General features: G+C 40.8%; 1 protein-coding gene across 13 annotated transcripts in view; it reads right to left on the minus strand.

The window, feature by feature from the left end:
- The window catches only part of FOXP1 (forkhead box P1), an 825,883-nt gene that overhangs the window by 156,931 nt on the left and 652,194 nt on the right, over positions 1 to 16,758 (minus strand). For 11 of the 13 annotated variants that reach the window (XM_033926366.1, XM_033926367.1, XM_033926371.1 and 8 more), the window contains 2 exons: positions 12,226 to 12,376; positions 3,318 to 3,522 (listed from right to left, as the gene is read on the minus strand). In XM_033926366.1, the coding sequence (XP_033782257.1) occupies positions 3,318 to 3,522; positions 12,226 to 12,376 (356 nt within the window). The remainder of the gene's footprint in view (positions 1 to 3,317; positions 3,523 to 12,225; positions 12,377 to 16,758) is intronic. The other 2 variants (XM_033926373.1, XM_033926372.1) reach the window with 1 other exon arrangement.

Consider the following 16,758-nt stretch of genomic DNA (forward strand, 5'->3'; position numbering starts at 1 on the left):
TAGTAAAACAGATTTTATCTTGCTTATCCTAGGAATAAGCAGTGGATTTTCCCAAGCCATCTCAATAATGGTCTATGGACCTTTCTTTTAGGAAGTTCTCCAATCCTTTTTTAAACCCTGCTAAGCTTATCGATTTCATCACATTCTCCAGCAATGAAGTACAGAGTTTTATTACATGTTGAGTGAAGAAATATTTTCTCCGATCTGCTTAAAGACCTACTATTTAATAGTCCTAGTATTTTTGGAAAGAGTGAACAAGCGATTCACATATAATAATAATAATTTATTTATATGCCGCCATACCGGGAAGGTTCTAAGTGGCTCACAACATGAGAAAAACAATTCCCTTTCCACTTCATTCAGTATTTTATAGAATTCTATCATATCACCCCTGAGCCATCTCTTCTCCAAACTGAAGAGCTCTAGCCGCTTTAGCATTTACTCATAGGAAGTCATCTCATCCCTTGTATCAATTTGGTCACCCTTCTCTGTACATAAGAAGAAACATAAGAAGTTGCCTCCACTGGGTCAGACCAGAGGTCTATCTCACCCAGCGGTCCACTCCCGTGGTGGCCCATCAGGTCCGCGACCTGTGAAGTGGTTTCTGACCACTTCTATAACCTACCTCAAGTTCTATCTGTACCCCTCTATCCCCTTATCCTCCAGGAACCTATCCAAACCTTCCTTGAACCCCTGTACAGAGTTCTGGCCTATCACATCCTCCGGAAGCATGTTCCATGTGTCCACCACCCTCTGGGTAAAAAAGAACTTCCTAGCATTTGTACCTTTTCTAATTCCTTTTTATCTTTTTTGAGATAATGCCACCAGAATAGCACAGAGTATTTGAGGTGCAGTCATACCACAGAGTGATACAAGGACATTATAATATTTTCATCTTTGTTTTCCATTCCTTTCCTGATAATTCTTAAGATTCTTATTGCTTTCTTAGGCACCGACAAATCCTCAATGATGACATCTAGATCCTTTTCCTAGACAGCGACTCCTAACGTGAAACCCTACATCAAATAACTAGAGTTCAGGTTCCTCTTTCCCACGTGCATCACTTTGCACTTGCTCACATTAAACATCATCTGCCATTTTGACGCCCAGTCTTCCAGTCTCACAAGGTCCTCTTGCAATTTCTCACAATCCTCTTGTGCTTTAACAACTTTGTATCATCAGCAAATTTAATTATTTCACTAGTTATTCCCATCTCTAGATCATTGATAAATATGTTAAAAAGCAGCTTTCATAGCACAGATTCCCTGGGGAACCCCACTATTTACCCTTCTCCAATGAAAATATGGACTATTTAAACCTACTCTCAGTTTTCGGTCTTTCAACCAGTTCTTAATCCATAATAGGACATTACCGAGAAGTCTTTCATGAGGTACCTTGAAAATCCAAATACACAATATCAACCGGCTCACTTTTATCCACGTGTTCATTCACCCCTTCAAAGAAATACAGTAGATTGATGAGGCAAAATTTCCCTTGACCATATCCATGGTATAAACATATTTATATCTAGTCAGTTGCAGATAAATTTGTGAAGAATTATTTTCATCTGAAGAATTATTTTGCATCTCATAATTAACTGTGCAGAAGATATAATTGTGTTTACAAAACTGTATTTCAAATGCATTCTAAGGAATATGATAAAAATGCAAAAAAACATCCTAGATATCAATTTTCCAAAACATCCATATGAGTAAAAAGTTAGGGTCCAAAATGATGTTCACTTAATCGGGGATTGCCACAGCACTATCCAGGTTAGTGCTGAATAGACCGTGGGCAGAGCTGATCCTTAACGCGATAGCGATGGATGAAGTTAGGACAGAAAAGAGGCTGCCCTAACTTTATTCACCAGGCTAACCAGTCTGAATGTTGGAGGTACATGGTTAGGGTTCGGGTGGGCGCTGTAACTCAGATATTAAATGACTGCACAGTCTGGAATGAGATGCAATTGAGCAAAAAGTAAAGGAATTAAAATTTTAAGTATTTGCATTTTATTTTTAAAGCTGCGTCAGTCCACTGATAGTCAAAGGCACATGGGGGATGGGGGAGAGAGACAACATTATCAATGTGACCTACCATTAAGACTTGTTATTTTCCTGCTAACCCCAGTTATTGGATCTCGTTGCATAAAACAGAACCTATGCTAAAATAGCCAAGTCAGTGATAAAATAATACATCTTAATCATGGTCCACGTTTATAACTTCCCTCCAAGATGGTTAGGGTGACACTGCCAACTAGAAAAGTGCCGGTGAGAGACATATTTAGCAGCCATAGCCAGACAGTGCCTCTGAATGTGTCTTTTCGGACTACTTTGGCGATATCCAGACAGTGCCGGACAGTCCAATTCGGTCAGAGCAATTTGTAAAAAACAGCCTAAACCCCATCCTTTCATCTTAAAAATAGAAATGTTACAGAAGATCCAACATGTAACTTTTTCAGACTGTTTATTGACCCATAAACAGGCTTTCTGAACATTTTGGACCTGCTACTTTAGCCACCTTTTTCCCAGAGATGATCACATATCTGGAGTTAATGGGAAGCTATTTAAATAATTTCATCAAGACACATTTTTGCATTTATACTAAACAAAAAACCTGTTTTCAGATTAATAAGATCATACAGTGCAACAAAATGAATATGAATTCACCTATTGACTACCAAGGATTATTATACGAGAGATACTCTACATCAGTGTTTCTCAACTCGGTCTTGGATTATCCCCTTACCAGTCAGGTTTTCAGGATATCCACAATGAATATGCATGAAATAAATGTGCATATAACGGAGGCAGGGTATGCAAATCGAGTTCATGCATATTCATTGTGGATGTCTGGAAAACCTGACTGACAAGGGGGTACTCCAGGACCGAGTTGAGAAACACTGCTCTACATCACCCTGTAGTTCATGCAAACACATATATGTAACTGTATAGACAAAAGCACATAAGACCTCTCAGTTCTGGAACGCTAAGTTGGTACAACAATGAATGGCAAAAAGAAGAAAAATAAAAAAAAATTCAACCAACATCATCTGCAGAAGAAACTAGGTGATGGCAACGAGGTGAACCTTAACATTATGCCTCGATTATTTAAGTATTGGGTTTTCAAAACATACATGAAAGGAGCACGCACCATACTCAAACGTGCCCGTATAGCAGTGACACAAATGCAATCACTAAGCGTTCAAACACCACACAGAGCAGGCATCTCTTCTTTTCCAAATGTTACGTGCAACATCACAACCTCCCTCCCCCTCCCCACGACACAGTGAATTTGCCTAGCTCTTCAGTCCCACTCACCTCTCCCGTTTCAGAGTGCCGATCGACAGCTGCCCATTGGTTGAAGCGTGTGCATTTATTAACAGAGAGGTTTTGGAAGGGGCTGAAGAGGTGACACAAGTGGTGGACAGGTCCAAAGTGCTGTGGTTATTGTTCGCCGTCTCCTCCGCGGTGTGGGCGCCCGTTACTTCTTTCCAGAGCTGTTGCAGTTCCGCTGGAATCATGCCTGAAACAAACAAATTGGATAATTAAATCAATTAACAGCTAATTCGTCCCTCTTCAAACAGTAATTAAATCAAAGAGTCAGTAAACAAAGCCTAGTGTTAGACGGTTGCTTTTTTTTTTTCTTCTTCTTTATATCAAGGGTTCAGGCAGTGTAACACTTGATTATTTCTGTGAAATGAGTCTGCAACAGAAGAGTTTTTTAACAGCAATTTTCCAGCAAAACACATGGAACAAAACAAAAAAATAAATTCAAGAATTAATATTTTCTATTATACACTATAAATTGATACTTATCCATCTATAATGCATCTTTTTAAAACCAAAATTCTAAAAAAAAAAAAAAAAAAAAAAAAAAGACTCTTCTGTTCACAGCGTCTTCCTATAGCTATTCAACTGGGTCATTATGACAGCATATTCCATGCAGAATGACTAATTTTTATGCTTAAGTTTTTAAATGATGACAAATAGCTATGTTATTAAATACGGTTTTTATTAATCACTTTTAGACATAAATTATGAATTCATATTGTCTCCTTGAAATGCTTTTCAAAATTTTAACAGTCAAATTGATTATACTATGATTATTTCATTAACACACCTATCTTTCTCATTAATTTTGGTTTCTAGTACTACTCCCTTAATTGATGGATGTGTCTGCTGAACAAAAAAGTATAAGTTTCTATAAAAGTTGCACCATTATCCCTGTCATTCCTTAGATCAATGGTAACGAGCTATTCCAAAGTGAAATGAAATATAAAATAAGGTCTGAGCTCTGGAGAGATGACGTTTCTTGTTGACATCTGGACACCAGACCTTAGGGCACGTTTAAATTTGAAAGAAATTTCCAAGCAGTGATATTATGTACATTGGCCATAGTGGTCACATTCTTCCCATTTGTCAATATTTCCATGGAGAATCCCATTTTTAAAAATTATACATGAGCATTCAAAACCAAGAATACTCTTTAACCTCACCGTCACACAACCCAGGGGCAAAAGGAGGCGAAAATTAAAGGAGGGCCTTCAGTGGGGAACGACGACTAGTGGAATAGTCTGCCATGTGGCTACAAAATCCAGAATGTTTTCGGTGGCTGGTGTTGTTTATGTGGAATGCCTTGTTGGGACAATTAAGATTATGTACCGACAGCTTTAATTTTAAGAAATTATTAAAACCCCAGTTGTATGTTGATGCCTATATGTAGAGGTTGCAGAGAATATTTTAAGCTTTAATTTTAAGAAATTATTACTAACCCTGTTGTCTATAACGGCCTTCATGGAGGTCATAGAGAAAGACCTATGTTACTTTTACGAATGCGCAGCACAGGTTTTAGTGCCAGGAGCGGCGGTAACCGCTCCGACGCTCATAGGAATTCTATGAGCGCCGGAGTGGTTACTGCCGCTGCCAGCGCAAAAAACCACGCTATGTGTTCGTAAAAGAAGGGGGTTTGTTTAGTATGATTGAAACAGTGGTTAGGATTTTATGTTGATAATGTAATTTTATGAATGTTTCATATTTGGAAACTACTTGGAGTTTAGGTGGCATATAAAATTTTTAATAAGTAAAATAAATAGTGCTTACACTTTTTTGCAATGATAAAAATCTGACTCTGGACTTTAAAAGCCACAATCTAGATTCTAGACCAGGGGTGGGCCACTCCAGTCCTCAAGGGCCGGAATCCAGTCGGGTTTTCAGTATTTCCCCAATGAATATGCATTGAAAGCAGTGCATGCAAATAGATCTCATGCATATTCATTGGGGAAAACCTGAAAACCCGGCCCTCGAGGACCGGAGTTGCCCACTCCTGGTCTAGACAGTGCCTTGGTTTACGCACGTAATACCATCACCACTGCTGATACACTGTTTTCTTGGGTACATAGACGAAACCGCGCGAGACAATCCCTGCCCAGACTATCGCGTGCAGGACGTCAACCCGCTGGATTTAAACACTATTTTAAAGCGCTCCAAGGGGGAGTGGGGGGGGGGATCCCCATTACAGAGGAAACAGCCTTTCTCCCTGTTTTTTTTTAGGGAAAAATGACTTTCTTCTGTAATGGTGGGGTTCTACTCCCCCCAACAGGAGCGTCAACATTTCTAGGTAAAGTGTGGGGGGTCCCCCCCTCTACACTCTCCCTCGGAGCACTTTAAGACAGTGTTTAACTCCAGCGCACTGACGTCCTGTGCATGATTGGGCGGGTTTATCCGCGTACTTTTAACTGGATATGGTTTTCCTGACCACAGAATAGGACTGCCACTAAACTCCTGGTATGGAATCTGAAACCAGCAGACTCTGGATGCTGTCGTCTGAAGCTCTTGTAGAGAAGCTTGAAAATAAATCTCCCGGAAACGTTGAGCTTTTTTTGTGTGCAAGTATTCGCAGTGACCTCAGAAGAACTGCATGTGCATGTACATTTGATGAGCTTTCATCGTTTCAATTTATCCCAGCCAATTTACCATTTTCAGACTACATAACAGGAGGTATAATGGACTAATACGTAAGCTGAAACCTCGAGTATTGAATTAAAAAAAAAAAAAGGCAGTGTACACTTATATTCATTGGAAATACATAATAAAAAAAAAACCCACCCCGCCAAGGTCTAAATTTAATTTATTTTTGTCATTTAGACTACAATAGACAGATAATCATCTCAATGTGATCAGCCAAACATCTTTACTTTGCTAACTGTTAAAGATTTTAATTATGCTAGCTTTGGAGAGCAGTACTCCTAATGAGGAAATGGACTCCAGAGAATCTAAGTGGCTAAGAACTGTGAAATGAGCTTGATAGGGCTTTTTTTTATATTCACCTGCGGATCGTTTGCATATGAAAGAGGAGTAAATTATTGCAGGGCAGACCAAATAACCTTCCCTGCCTCGCCGAGGGTTGTGGTAACAAAACAGTTGTTCCCTACCAACACTTCTCTCTCAAAAAAAATATATCTATATCTATTTCTTTTCTTTTTTTTTTTTTTTTTTTTTTTTTTGAAAGGCACTGAAAAATTTAAGTATTTGCAATTAACAGATATTATGGTGTGGAATTCAATTTACATCTCAAGCAATCAGACGTGCAGATCTGCTCTAAAGCCAACTCGTGTTTTTCTTTTAAAAATTAAATAATAATAATAAAAAAAAATAATCTCATGCCGTTTTATTATTTCATTGGATTTTGTCCCAAATGAATATTTAATTCTTAGGGATATTCAATTCCTGCTTGCCTCCTGAAATTAAACCTTTGAGGCAAATTAAAGAGAAAAGGTCATTCCCCAAGCCCAGAGCCGGCTATTTCGTTGCATCTGGATTCCTCTTTCTGAACACCTTGCAAAGTGACAGTGTGGTATGTATTTTCAGCCGCCGGGCCTGACAGCACAGCCTGTATGTTAACAATTACCTGTGAATAGGGCTGACCCCCCCCCCCCCCCCATACCACTGTTTACCCAGTTAAAACAATAGTGAATAGACATATCTGTTGACGATAACAGATTGGCATGAGGCCATAAAAGTCAACACCTATTTTTATTTGCACTGGATAAACAAGAAAAAGAAAACCAATATCTTTAGCATCCATCATCCATCTCTTCCCCCTCTCTAGGTTGTACTTAAATTAAACCAGTGAACACATTTACAGTTAGAAAGGTGTTAGTCATCTCCTTCTGAAATTTCACATGCAATGCCAGTTTTTCTGGGGACACAGTCCTTAAAAACTCATCAGAGAAATACCAAAGGCATGATACCTCACTTGCAATGCATGTAATTTCCAAGCAGTCTGTTGGAATGCTGGGACTCAATTTTTTTTTTTTTTTCCCAATCCAATGGGCAACATCTGTAAAGCTTCCAGTTCAAAAAAAAGCTCAGATTCACAAACCTCATCCGGAACATTCATAGGAAAGAAAATGTTTGTTGCATTTTTCGACACTGTGTTTGCAAGTTTACTTTGCTTATTAAAAATTAAGGCCCTTATTTACAAAAGTGTGTTAGGTTTTGCAATTACCATGAGGCAATAGCTACAATAAACACACAGCAACTGCAAAACATCTGTGGCAACTCCTGGCGGTGTTCGCAGCATTGTAGGGGAGAGTTGCTATGGCAGTTAACATAGGGGCTGTTCTACTGATTATCTGTTAAGTTTGGGGCTTACCAGTTATAAAAGCAAAATTTTAGCATGCAGCAAGCATAAAAACATTGTTTTTTCATTGCAAGGCATGTGTTATCATTCAGATGAACCTATTGAAGAGGTGATAAGTGGTTCCATATTAACTCTGTGTTAGCCAATTAACATGCAGTAAGTGTTTTAGGCTAGCTCAGTGGTTCTTAAACCTGTCCTGGGGGACCGCCAGCCAGTTGGGTTTTCAAGATATCCCTAATGAATATGCATGAGGCAGATTTGCATACAATAGAGATGGGCTAACTATTGCTTTTGCATCCACTCTCCATCCATTGCCCCCCCCCCGAGAAAAACATTATGAAAAAATTCAGTAACAAGCAGTTTAACATATGGAAACAGGCAAACTATGGCAAAACCCCATAACATGGTCATGCAATAGCCTGTTTCTGCATGTTGCCTTTGGATTCTATAAATGGCACCTGAATCTGGGCACCTAGAATTGTATACAGTCTTGAGATCCATGTTTGCATAATCAGTTATTTAATGAGCAATGATCAATAATTGGCTGTTAATTATTGAGGTCAATTGGCTCTAATTTGGATTTGCATACGGCTCTGGCTGTGCAAGATTCTATAAAGATCCATGTCCAAATTCTCTAAGTGCAACCTAAAAGAGGACATAGATGGGTCAAGTATGTTTGAAAGAATTATGCACAGTGGTACAGAATTTGGGGGAGCTGCATGTCCAAGTTGAATGCCAGGATTTACACTAGATTTTAGTTGGTGTAAGTGGTCACACTCAAAGTTGGGCTTCAGAATATGCGCTATGATGCACTATTCCATACAGAGCACTCAGCCTGATGCACCCTTTAAAGAATAACGCTGAGGTTGAATTTTTCCTAGCACCTACTTTTCAGCACCATTTAGGCCCATGTTCTATAAATCAGTGGTTCCCAACCCTATCCTGGAGGACCACCAGCCAGTCAGGTTTTCAGGACAGTCCTAATGAATATGCATGGAGCAAATTTGCATGCCTGTCTCCTCCATTATATGCAAATCTCTCTCATGCATATTCATTAGGGTTGTCCCAAAAACCTGACTGACTGGTGGTCCTCTAGGACAGGGTTGGGAACCAGCGCTATAAATGGTGCCTTATTTAATTGATAAAAGCTATTTTAGAACATTTTTAACATTGCTTAAAAAAAATTGAAGGCGCCCAGAAAAATAGAACTTTCATCCCATCTACAGAGGTGCCTCAGAATGCCTACGGACAAAGTAAGCGTGGTTAATGCCAGAAATAACCTTAGGTGTCCTACGACGCTTCCATGGATGCGATTCTCATCAAAAGGTAGATGCTGGAAATGTATGCCTTTAAAACCCTACATTACCAGCGCTTACCTTTGACAAAAGATGTGATTCTGTAAACAGCGCCGTTGTGTGATTGACATGATTGGCGGCCATTTAAAAAAAAAAAAAAAATGGCCGCCATTAACGCCGCCATTCACAGAATCCATCCCTTACTGAATCTAGCAAGTGCTTAATGCTCTTTAGTAAAGCCGATAACCCACAATGCAGTTTGAGGTATCTCCTGAGGTGCTATTAAGGGCTCTGTTTTCTGTCAAATTAACAGTTAACAAGTGAGCACGGCCACAGCAATAACGGTAAAATTCAGTCCCTACCCATTCCGCATGCCAGAATACCATGTTCCATGTTAGCTGCTTAATGCAGCAAACAAACCTAAAAGGGGATGGGATTTCTATGGTTACAGTCAAAGCCGTTTATACAGGTACTGATTTTGTACCTAGAGCAACAAATGGTTAAGTGACTTGCCCAGAGTCACCAGAAGCTACAGTGGGAATCAAACCCAATTCCCCAGGTTCTCAGGTCACTGTCCTAAATCATCATGGTACACTGTTAGCATGAAAGCTAACGTGGCTTAGTAAATAGACGCCTAAAAGATCAAATAGTTACACCATCAAGTAGGTGGAGGCGGTTAAAAGGAAATTGCTGCTCTGTTATCTTAGGACATGACAATCAAATTATGGATGTGCCAACTTGACAAATAGAAAAGATTATGAAATTACGACATTAGAGGATGTGCTAGTAATTATGCATGTTAAAATATACACCTTAGCTCACTTCTTAAACTGAAAAAGACTTAAAACCAAACAAATGCACACACATGCTCCGATTTCTTTGTACAATCGCAACAGTAATTCATCAGAGCTCCCCTCTAAATTTTTCGCAGGTTCTCCCACACTTGCTGCAGAAAAGCATATTAGTCCGATGCAAGTACAATGTTAACAGCGCCAAAGATCGTTAAGATACTGGGCTAGTGCCTTCTTGCATTTTTCATAACAGGTCCCTTTCACGACGAGCAAATGCGCAAGCTTAGAAAATGTATGCTGTGCGGACAGTTGACAGATGGCTCTCTGTGGAACTCAATTTCAGAGTCCCAGGTATCGCTGACTCAATGACAAGGCTTCTCAACCTCTCTTTGCCCTTGTGAGTCCATACGCAGATGACCCAACTTCAACTGGGCAGAAAGCTGATTTGAAGCACATAATGACATCTGTTTTAAAGCTTCTCCGTTGTACCAAATAAATAAATATAAAACCAGCTCTTATATTCTAAGCAGCTGAAATTCAAAAGTGGCACGGAGTGGTTAGTACAGCAGCCTAAGAACCAGGGATCTGGGTTCAATTTCCACTGCAGCTCCTTGTGACTCCAGGCAGGTCACTAAACCTTCCACTGCCCCAAGTCAAAATAAGTACCTGTATATAATATGTAACCTAGTCTGTTATTGAGAAAGACATGGGGGAAGCCACTGCATGCCCTGGATCGGCGCATGGAATGTTGTTACTCTTTGGGGATTCCACATGGAATGTTGCTACTATTTGTGGTTCTGGAATGTTGCTACTCTTTGGGTTTTTACCAGGTACTGGTGACCTGGATTGGCTACTGTGAGGAAGGGCTACCGGGCTTGATGGACCATTGGTATGACCCAGTAAGGTTATTCTTATGTTCTAATATTTGTCAACATTTGGTCACTTCTGATCTGAAGAACAAGGGTTACCCTCGAAAGCTCATCAAAAAATGTATTAAGTTAGTTCAATAAAAAAAGGTATCATCTTATTTTATTTTGTTGTGTTTCGTTTTATTTCTGTGTATTACCTTTAAAAATGGATTAACATGGCTACCACCCCACTGCAACCTCAAAAAGGCAGTATATCAAATCCCATCCCTTTTCTTTTTATGACACATGGTCACTTGGTTTCAGAATGAATGACCACGTTCCTACCCACTAGGCCAGAACTTAGAAATATCTTGGTCTACTGGCCTCTCAACAATGGCGTTAGAATTCAAGAGTAACCAGTAGTAGAATTCAAAAGAACAATTGGGAAAAGCGTAGAGGTTCACTAGAAGCAAAAAGGTTAACTGGCGTCTACGGTACCTCAACACGCTTGAAATTGAGCAGATGAGATTACATTACATTGGGGATTTCTAGTCCGTCATTACCTTGCGTTTCAAGGCGGATTACAAATGGATTGTCTGGAGATTAGAAGTATTTAGGGAGTAGTTTGTACATTTCTTCGAGTTGTTAAGGATTACATCTGAGTTGTCATGATATTGGAAGTTCATATGTAGTAGTTGCAGGTGATGCAGGTGATGCTTGGGACATTTCTGATTGTGTTAGTTCGGTTTTATGTGTTTTATGAAGGTTTTTTTGAGATAAGCCTCATGATACTTAGTCATCGACAAAGTCCATGCATAGGAAATCTTGACCGCAAAGATTGACTCCCTTGAAACTGAGCAGATGAGATAAGCCTCATGGTACTTAGCTGTCGACAAAGTCCATGCATAGGAAACCTTAGCCACAAAGATAAGACTCCCTTTTAGTTTTGCACATGCTCCCTCCTAATGTTGAGGCTCAGTCACGCTGCACAGCTGAGCCTATCAGTCAATGCCATGACGGCTGAATTACCTACTGGTGCCTCCGACGTGCACAGATTACACTTCACGCATCACCACGTTTATTTCTTTCACATTACACACGAGTGTGTCCTGTCACTGCCCGATTGCCCTCTTTTTGGACAGCTTAACCGATACACTCTGACAAGGAATCTCAGTGAGCAAACCAAATCGGAAAGGACTGTGGGAGAACTCCCCCCCCCCCCCCCGGAAAAGTTGAAGCTTGAGTCCAGTGGGTAGGACTGGAAAGCAGCCTGTGACATTTCTAGCAATGCACTAATTTATGCATTTTACAATTTAAAAAGGAAAAAAAAACACAAATCAAGAGTTGCCCCCAAGTTCATGTTGTTTTCTAAATTACTTTCTGGTGTTTATTTTGACAATAAAACATCTGGAAGTGATTAAATATGAGAGTTCAGCTCAACAGTGTGCCCTACTGTTATTTTCCCATTATTTTCTATGGAAAACAGCCATGTATAAAGTCAGTAAAACATGATGAAACGGAGCAAAGTGAGGTTTCTACCATCGACTTTAAAAAACAAATTGGGTTGATTCGTTCTGTAGTCGTGAAGCTAAAGATACGATTGAGTGTGAAAGCCCAGGCTTAAGGGTTCACCGCAGAGATTCCACGTACCTTGGGGGAGAGGCTGCAGGGGGAGGGTGGGCTGTCCTGGCTGGATGCTCAGCAGGCCCTGGCGTTGAAGGTTCAGGAGGTGCTGCTGCTGGAGCTGCTGCATCTGAAGGAGCTGCTGCTGGAAGGCCAGCTGCTGCGTCACCACCTGCTGCTGTAAGAAAACCCCCCCAAACAAAGCAAAAGAGAATAAACCACTACCAAAGAGACACCTTTGTGAACACTACTCATTTCATCCACAGTTTTTTTTTTGTTTTAAAGACTCGTTTCCCAAACCAGATTTCATTTCCCAGTATGCAGTCATAGTGGGAGAAAGGGGAATTGGGGTAGTTAAGAACAGCAGAATACGCAGCTCTAAAGCAGTGGTTCCCAACCCTGTCCCGGGGGACCCCCAGCCTGTCGGGTTATCAAGATATGCATGAGAGAGATTTCAAGTTTATTAAAATTTTGATAAAACACTAATAAACTCCACGCGTTTAACAATACCTGCCACTTCCATTATATGTAAATCTCTCTCGTGCATATTCATTAGGGATATCTTGAAAAGCCGACTGGCTGGGGGGTTCCCTAGGACAGGGTTGGGAACCACTGGTCTAAAGCAATGTCTCAAATCTTTTAAGTGTGGCACACTAAATGGAGCAAATGTTTCTCGCGGCACATTATGAGTGAAATTATATAAATTGCAAAACCAACAAAAAATTTAATTTGAGAGTTATATTTTTAAAGTTCTTTAAGCTATGTATGGGTAATTGTAACAATAGTGAAACTAAAGTAGATAGAATAGAATTGCTAATCAATGCGATGGATGTGCTTGTTTTTGAGGGCAAATTAACTCAAAATGTGGCTCAGTAGTCAACAAGCAAACACGCATTTCATCATCCACTATCTTCAGCTGTTCTCTTCTCTTTGATTTAATTTCTGTCAAAGCTGAAAATCAGTGTTCGCAAAGATAAGAAGATCCAAACGGTAGCAAAGTCTTGATTGCTTTGCTGCTCAGATTAGGATAACTACTGCATAAAGAATAAAAATAAAACCACTTGCCATTAGTTTTTTCAAGGACAATCACGTCAAAGAATGATGCTTGTCTGGGCGGTTGTATCCTTACGCACAGACGCACATAACATTGATAAGACTCTTGTGTACTTGTTGTACATGCCATCTATTTTAGTTTATACTTAGGAAGTTAATTTTTAAAAATAAAGTTCTGGAATCTCTCAGGACACACCCAGAATCTCTTCGGGGCACACCACTATGCCATGGCACACAGTTTGAGAGACACTGGTCTAAAGCTTTGCAGGAACAATCGGGACCAAAGGCCTTAAATGCAGCTCCCTCACCTCTTTTCGGACTTGAATCAGCAGGTGTGTCTTGTTTTAATTCCTCCCCTCCTGGCAGTCTGCAGGAAGAGGAAGGGAAGAGCAAGCCTGGAGCAGAGTGCAGTGTCTCTACTCACTAATCCAGCCACTTTCTTCTGTTCCCTTATTCCTGGCTCATCCATTCGCCATCCCCTTCTCACTCCTAATACCACAGTTCCACCTCGTTTTGTTAGAAATTTAACTTTATCACTTTGCCTTTCTTTCAGACGTCAATATAAGGTAAACAATAAATTTAAAAAAAAAAAAAAACAAAGTATAGAATTAATGTCAATAAATACACACAGCAAATCCCTATTTTAATAAGGGTAGGCAAACTTGTAACAGCATCTGTATTCATAATTGTATTGTATTTTATTAACTGTTTTGAGGTCAATCATGTGGTCCATGGTTTCATGTGTGTACCATTCTCTTGAGCTGATTACTAATATGATTAGCTAGTTTTTAGAAGTCTTACTATGGGTTCTAATATTTCTATCATTATTCATACCTTATTATCGTATACTGATACAGTTTTATTAAACCTTCCTTATACCACTGCAGATTTTTGGCACAATGGTGATTTGCACTTATTAACACCTGTTTGGTAGGTTATAGTGTTACATTATCTGCCCTTTATTTAATCCTGACATACGTTATCTCAAGCTTTTGTCTTTTGTTTAGAATGATAAAGCATTATGAAAATTACAACTCATAAAACAACAATTAAAAGATTAAAAAAACATTACAACAGACAGAAAAATGGCTAGAGCAAGAGGAAGACAAAACTTGTATAAGATGTGTGTGATATATCTGAAAGATTTAAATATATGATATTCCAGGATTATGGCCATCTCTACCAGTACATCACAATCAGCCTTTGTGTGGTTGTTTCATTGTGGGAAGAAACATCAGGATTTCAGCACTCACAAAATGCTTCTCCAAGTTCTCACACCATCTACATGGATGAATATATGGACATATTAGAGTAAATTCTATAAATGGCGCCAAAATTTAGGCACTGGGATGATGTGCATCCAGAGAATGAGATGGTGACAAAATTCATCACCGTCCCCGCGGATAACCGCAGGAAACCATCCCGTGTCATTCTTTAGTGTCTATCTCAACCTCAGTCCTTCTACACCAGCGTTCTTCAATGCAGGGCTTGAGGGTCAGTGGCTGGGCCCATTCGTACTCTGATTCTTATGTGAGCCAGATATAGGATAATGAAGCCACTGTGACATCACTGATGAGTTTGGCTCTTAGGCATTAGTGGAATGAGGCATTATGACATCACAGTATCTGCTCTGGATACCAGAGACCGTCATTCTTTAGTGTCTTTCTCAAGCTCAGTCCTTCTACACTAGCATTCTTCAATGGAAGGCTTGAGGGTCAGTGGCTGTGAGCATTCATTCTCCGATTCTTCCCTCTCTCTTTAAAGAATGACATGGAGATGGTTTCCCATGGTTATCCGCAGGGATGGCAATGGTCATGAATTTTCTCACCGTGCCATTCTCTATGTGCACCGAGCATGAATTCCATCAGAACAGCCTTTATGGAATACTAGTATACATTTGCATCTAAAGTGGTGTAAGAGGGCTAAAAGCAGTGTTCCCGCTAAGCTGCGCTGGGGTGCGCTGGCGCACAAAATATTACCTCGCAGCGCACAAGTTTCTCGTCACAGCGCACACAGTGTAGAGCACAGTTCTTCAACCGCCGGTCCGCAAACAAAATCTTGCCGGTCCGCGAAGGATTCGGTCCCCGCCGCAACGAAAGGCCGGCGTCAGCTGACTTGCAACTTCCTGTTGTAGTCGCTGTGCCGGGACTCCTGCCTTCGCCGGGACTCCTGCCTTCCACCGCGTTTGCCTCCTGCCTTGTCTCCGCACCTCCAGACCAGCAGCGGCAGCTGTGTATGCTTTTAACTTCGGCACAGAGCTGCCCCTAATCAATAGTTTAGCGCGGTTTCATAAGGCAGCCTCGGGGCCTTTGCTAGGCCGGCCCACATCGCATCATCGAAGCGGGCCGGCTATCAAAGGCCCCGAGGCTGCCTCATGAAACCGCGCTAAACTATTGATTAGGGGCAGCTCTGTGCCGAAGTTAAAAGCATACAGAGCTGCCGCTGCTGGTCTGAACTCTTGGGCCGCTGAAGGAGGGCAAAAAGCAGCTGTCCTGGAGGTTTCCCTTCCTCTCGCCTTTACAGGTTCCTTTTTTCCACCTTTTTTTTTTTCCTTCAAACGGCAACGGGCCCCAGCATCGACATCAATCAAGTAAGTTCCACTGTCAATCAAGCGGTTCTGCTCGGCCAAAGCTTCCCCTGTGACATGAGCCACCTCAGGGGAAGAAAGTGACCCACAAAGGTGAGGGGAAGGGGGGCAGATGATGGAAGTTGGGGGGGGGGGAGAGAGAGAGAGAGAGAGAAGGGGCAGATGATGGAAATGGAGGAGATGAGAGAGAGAGAGAAGGGGACAGATGATGGAAGTGAGAAGAAGGGAGAGAGAGCAGAAGGCAGATGGATGTCAGTTGAGAAGGGAGAGCAGATGCTGAATGGAAGTGGGGAAAGAACACATACTGGATGGAAGGAGGGAGATAAATAAAGGGGGAAGAAAATAGTAAGATAATGGAGGGGTGAGGGAAAGGGGTTGACTGACAAGCTGTGTGTAGACACAGTGAAAAGAGGGAAACGGGAACTAAATAGTAAGAAAGAATTTAATTTAGATGGAGGCAGAAAATAGAGAAGGAAGACCAGAGAAGAAAAGGGAAGAGAGAGCAGAGAATGATCAGATCTGAGTGGAGGAAATGAGAAGAGAGATATGCTAAAAACCACAGGGGGGAGGGAAGGATAGAGATGCAGTTATTTTGAAGCTACACTGTTAAGTTAATATGCTGTTGGTAGAGTTGCAGTGGCATCCTAAACATAATTTCTGGCAAGCCAACTGTATATGGTGACATTATTAGAAGATGACTGTGTGTAAACTTTAGGGAACTTGGATGCCAATCAGTTTTTGGAAGCCAAAGGAAAACATACATTTTTTGTATGCTATACTGTATGTTTGGCTCGTTTCTACTTCAGTTTTGTTCTTGCCTTTTCGTTTTGTCTTCCTTCCACCCATCTCTTATCTGCCTTCCTTATCATCCTTTTCAATGTGATTTGGCAGCTCCTGTCAATCATAGGCTGGCTGTGCAA

The sequence above is a fragment of the Geotrypetes seraphini genome, chromosome 17 (assembly GCF_902459505.1).
Source record: "Geotrypetes seraphini chromosome 17, aGeoSer1.1, whole genome shotgun sequence".
In the NCBI taxonomy this organism is placed as follows: domain Eukaryota; kingdom Metazoa; phylum Chordata; class Amphibia; order Gymnophiona; family Dermophiidae; genus Geotrypetes; species Geotrypetes seraphini.